Genomic DNA, 5,788 nt, shown 5'->3' with positions numbered 1-5,788 from the left:
TAAAATTTATGATTGTGTCTAAAGTAAAGCATTTTATTATCGGATTTAAATTGGTTTACATTCAAGAAACATACATACGTCAAAAAACGATCACAGAAATGCTTAATTTTAGACATAGCTTTTTTTTAAATCCTACCTTTAAATATAAAATGAGCGTTAAAATTAAATGTTACTTCAGAAAACAGGATGATTTGATAAAACTTAATTAGTGGAATGAAAATATGGATGAAAAATATAAATCTATTGCATATTTTTTTATTTTTATGACGATGGGAACTATTCCCAATTAAAAAGAAAATTGCGCGCCAAAACTTAACCGTCAGAAAGTTTCAAAATGGCTTAAGTTGCAAGCTTTTACTAGTTTTGCGTTCAATAACTTTTTCTGAAAATTTTCTCTTGCTGCAAGTACTTACTGGAAAAGTTATTGAATGGACCTTATTTCTAACCTTCGTTGTTGTTTAACAGTTAAAGAAAGGGTATTCACAAGGTTTTGCATCAAGAATTATTTCCGAAATAATATTTGGAGCTATTTGAAATTTTATCCAAAAGTCGATTCCAAGTATGATCTTCTGCGCCATACTTGGTATAACAAAAAATTTAATTGTGTTATCTCTATTTTCGAATTTCACATTCAACTCACAATCAACCGTCTTCCGCACTTACGCCACTAACACGATAAGAATTTGAAAACGCGCTGGTCAATGTAAAATGTTTGAAGCTAATATAGTCCTCAAGGGAAATGCCAAACCGAAGTTTAGAAAGTCTTATTCCATACCATTTGCGATGCATGATGAGGTTCGTTCTGAAATCGAACGATTAGTGTCTGTAAATGTGCTAAAGCCGATTAACGCTAGCGAATGGTTACGGTACGAAAACCGGATGGCCGAATCCGAATACGTGCTGATTTTAAGGTGGGAATCAACCCGCAATTAGAAATTGATCGATACTCAATTCCTAACGTTGAGGAATTGTTCGTTAAACTCCTTTCAGTCTATATCTGTACCAAAGGTTGCCCTTTGGTGTCCCCAGAGGTTATAGCCGGGTTGACAGGATGCGCCATGTACCTCAACGACGTAATTATTACGGAGCGAACCCATAAGGAGCATTTAGCCAACGTTCATGAACTTTTTAAACGTTTTGAGAAATACGGACTGCGTTGTCGGTATAAAAAGTGTATTTTTGCAAGCGAACACATTGAATATGTGGGGCATGTAATTAGTAGTAATGGTATTAGACCTTCCAAAAAAAGACTGGAAGCGATTAAAATGATGCCGAGACCTACTAGTGTTAAGGAAGTTGAAAGCTTCATTGGTAAACTTAATTATTACAACAAATTTATTCACAATTTCTCGTCAAAAGCTAGCGCCTTGAACGTTTTACCCAGACAGACGGTGAAATATCGATGGGGTGCTGAACAGGAGCAAGCTTTCACTACACTGAAAAATGAAATTATCAAAGCCACACTCTTAGTACACTATGACGGAAAACTCCCATCATTTTAGCAACTGATGCATCCAAGAATGGAATCGGCGCCGTGATTTCTCATCGCTACTCTGATGGCCAAGAAAGGCCTATTGCCTTAGCCTCTAAAACACTTTCAGAGGGTCAATCCAAATACTCACAAATCGAAAAAGGGGCTCCCTCGATAATATTCGGCGTGACCCGCTTTCATCAGTTTCTTTACGGTCGGCATTTTGAGTTGGATCACTAATCACCAAGCCTTGACAACGATCTTTAGTCCTAGCAAAAAACTTCCTGTTATGACCATGCATCGCCTCCTGAGATGGGCTATTCTTCTTTAAGCATACGATTACTCCATCAGATATCGCCACAGATCTCAACATAGCAACGCTGACGCGCTTTCGCGACTACCTGTAGGAGATGACAATGATTTTGACTTAAATGAATGTGCTATGCATGATGTTCATGAGATAAATACTATATCTACTAGTGCTGTTCCACTAAGTGCGGCAGTCATCGCGGAACATATCGAAAAAGACGAAACTCTAAAAATCGTTAAGAGAATCATCATAGAGGGATGGCCTTTACGACTAAATGACTCCCAGCAGTGGTTGAAACCTTTTTTCGATCGTCGATTTCAGTTACCGTATCAAGACGGCGTCATTTTGCTGCAAACTGACTACACGCGCGTAGTAATACCAAAGGACCTGCAGCAAAATATATTAAAAATGCTACACGACGGTCATTGGGGCAGCACGCGTATGAAACAGATTTCAAGACGTTATGTTTGGTTTCCAAGAATTGAGAATGCCATCGAAAACTTATGCCGATCCTGTACAATATGCTTATCCTCTGCTAGTCAACTGAAACGTGAATTTTCATCGTCGCCTGAGGCAACAAAACCGTGGGAGCGAGTGCATTTAGATTTCGCAGGTCCGTTTTGCGGATCTATGTGGATTATCTTGGTAGACGCGTTTTCCAAGTTTCCCTACGTAGTAAAAACGAAAGCCACTACAACCGACGCAACAGTTTCCACCCTTAAGAAAATTTTTGTCATTGAAGGACTCCCCCAAATACTAGTCACGGATAATGGTCCACAATTAACGTCTTCAGAGTTTACAAACTTTTGTAAGCTGAATCACATCGAACTTTTAAAAATCGCAGCATTCCACCCCTCTTCAAACGGGTTAGCAGAACGATTTGTAAGAACGTTTAAGGAGTCATTCACGAAAAATTTTAGAAAAACAAAAAACGACGAAGCTGCTCTTTTGAAATATCTTGTGACGTTCAGGGCTACGCCTAATCCTACAACGGACAAGTCACCCGCGGGGTTATTGCGTGGAAGACAACCGCGCATTCTCTTCTCAGCATTGCTGCCTAAAGAGCAGCATTCAAGTAACAGACATGCTAAATTCCGACTATGCCAACCAGTTTATGCTCGTAACTCTGCAGGGAAAGAACGCTGGTTGCGAGGTGAGATCAAGGAAATTTGCGGGCGGCTGATGTATGTAATAGCTACATCCAGGTACTCTATTCGACGCCACCAAAACCAAATAAGAAATGCAACCGACGAAAACTCACCCTCGAATTTTCGAAAACAAAACGAAGAGGGCGATTGGGAAGTTGAGGTCCGCGCATCAAATTCAAAGTCAGTTGAAGAACCCACCACCACACCAAGCAAATTATCGGAAGTAGCTCGAGGCACCGTACAAACAACTGACTCACCAACTCCGAGCAATCACGTTGGAGAACAGCAAGCACAAACTACGCTTCGACGGTCTGAAAGAAACAAAAATCCGGTCGATCGCTTGAGATACTCCACACTATGAATCTCAGGGAGGAGGAGGGAAAATGTTATATTAATCTTCGTTAATGAACGAGATGGCCACTCCCCATTTTGACATATGTTGACGTGGCACTTCACTTCGTACTAGAGCACAATTAAAAGCGGTTCCCGTGTTGTATTAATCTACATTGAATTCAATAAATCACCTTAGTATTTAAATTGCACAGACTTTTTATTGCTACATATTTCGAAACTTTATTCGAAATATCATATATATATATACATATACATATATAAGAATTACTCGTTTAAAGTAAAAAAATTAGTGGAAAATTTTCCCGGAAAACACTCGCTCCCCTTCCAAAAAATGTCTAGATCCGCCGCTGGGTCTGTATTATTTTTGATTATGGACATGGATGCGAAATAACACTTTTTTAATTTTTTAAGCATATTTGCACACAAATGCTTTTACCAAGATTACAAATCCCCACACACAAATATTGCCACTGATAAAACTTATACGTATCTGGCAAACAAAATGACTTATGGTACGCAATAATTTTCGCCTGTGAAGACGCGTGGTTTGCTAGTATTTCAGTACTGTAAAGGGTAATACGGCTTTCCCACGGTACCGTGGCTCTGTCACTTAAATTGAAGTTTTTCACTTCACTTTAGAAGCCTTCACTTCGTCACTTAATTTTATTTCGTTTTACTTCACTTTCCACAAATTTGATTTATCCTCAAAATAGCAACTAAAGCTATTAAAAATACGCCTAATAAATCTCCGATCTGGCATCGGTTATTTGGAAGAAGTCATTTTGATTATTTTTTTTCACATGTATTAGAACTATGCACAGAAATAAGTGGGGGATAAAGTTTCATAATTAATAAATATTTGAGGAAAATAACAATTACATTTTAGTTTTCATACATCGTAAATTTTACAGCAAAAATGCAACATTTAAAGCCTGATATACAGTTCAATGTGAGCGTGAGCGTGAGCTTTTTATTTTGACCAATATCTTCGTTATTAGGCTATCTGCACACTTGTCGTCCAATCATAGTTGCGTTATCGTCTCGCCCTGAAATTTTGAGCCGAGCACATGCATTTCAGAGGAGATCTGCACACTTGTGTTATCCGCTAGTTATCGGCAAATCGTAGAAGATGCAGAAACTGATAAGTACGGCACTGTCGTTTGCTAATCGTTGTGCACGCATTGTTTGTTTACATTTAATGGGGAAAAATTAGTGAAAAAGTGAATATTTGCATAAAAATTAGTATTTTTTGCATAAAATTTGTGGAAATTATTAATAAGTGGATAATTGCATTAAAATTCAATAAACGCGAGCGTTTTAACTATAAAATATGACGTAATTGTAAAAAGTCTCTGTGTGCATGCACAAAACACATTTCAGGAAAACAAAAGAAGAATTACTGAAAAATGATGTCTAGAATTGTTGCAGCACAGTCTATATTTTAAAAATTGCAGGTTTTTGTAAATATTTCGCGAAAATATCAACCAGAAAAACAAACACCTGCTCCAAGTTAATTTTTAGACGCCAATTTAATTGAAATATCACGAGTGTGCGAAAGTGTTGTCGTCATGTAATCGTTGCATCATGATTGTGACGATGAAGCAACTACGAAGCACGATACTGCTTTGGACGGTTGCCGAAAGCATGACAGCTTATGTGAAAGACTGGCGAAGGCAAGATGCCGCAGTTAGCTAACTTGATTTGTTGCAGAAGTCAAACCACCGCCTTTGGTTTGTTGCTGAAGGCGCGTTTGACGTGTTGCCGAAGTGATGATACTGTAGTTCAAAAACATTCAAAGACACTTGCTTGTTTGAAATGAAGCATTGATATGTACGTACGTATGCATATTCACAACTAGCCAGCAGTGAGCAATGCAATTGAATGGTAGACGCGCTATAAATACATACATACATGCATACGAGACGATAAATTACCCTTTACCACATTCGTCGTCATTTCAGCAACAAGTCAGATGATTTTCAGCAACAAGTCGGATGATTTTCAGCAACAAGTCAAATGGCTTTCAGCAACAAGTCAGATGATTTTCAGCAACAAGTCAAACGACTTCTGCAACAAATGATGACTCTCATGTTTTCGGAGCCGTTCAACTGCCACGTTTGCTGGTTTCGTGCACGATCATTCAGAGTACAGATTTGCCGAAGTCAATATCAGTATGAGCAGTTATAAGCATCGTTCACTTGTGGTGGCTGTATTTGCAAGACAGCACGCAATGCGCTCGTGTTCAGTCATCCTCTAATTTCGTTTAGGTATCGATACTACTAAGCCAACGCCGCTGCTCAGTCATACAAAGCAGCGGTATTGAATGAGTATGAACAGTTGACGATCAACCAATGCCAATCCCTGGTGCGTACGCAAAGCATTCGCATGTGAACGGCAAGTGTTGACAGATGTGTGTGAGCGTCCATAAGAATACAAATGGAATTCTTTGCCTTTGCGAAAGTTCACGCTCACGCTCGCATTGAACTGTATATCAAGCTTAAGTGA

The 5,788-nt window shown here is 38.8% G+C and overlaps 1 protein-coding gene across 1 annotated transcript; it reads left to right on the top strand.

Annotated features, from left to right (window-relative positions):
- Positions 1-708: 708 nt before the first annotated feature.
- On the top strand, positions 709-3,290 carry LOC118750022 (uncharacterized protein K02A2.6-like). The gene is made up of 2 exons (XM_036484761.1): positions 709-866; positions 1,823-3,290. Exons 1-2 carry the CDS (start codon positions 709-711, stop codon positions 3,288-3,290), a joined length of 1,626 nt encoding a protein of 541 aa, XP_036340654.1.
- Positions 3,291-5,788: the final 2,498 nt, after the last annotated feature.

Source organism: Rhagoletis pomonella, unplaced genomic scaffold, assembly GCF_013731165.1.
Source record: "Rhagoletis pomonella isolate Grant_MI unplaced genomic scaffold, Rhpom_1.0 Rhpom_scaffold_00114, whole genome shotgun sequence".
NCBI lineage: Eukaryota > Metazoa > Arthropoda > Insecta > Diptera > Tephritidae > Rhagoletis > Rhagoletis pomonella.
Note: the sequence above shows the minus strand (reverse complement) of the source record. Positions and strands in the feature narration are given on the sequence as shown.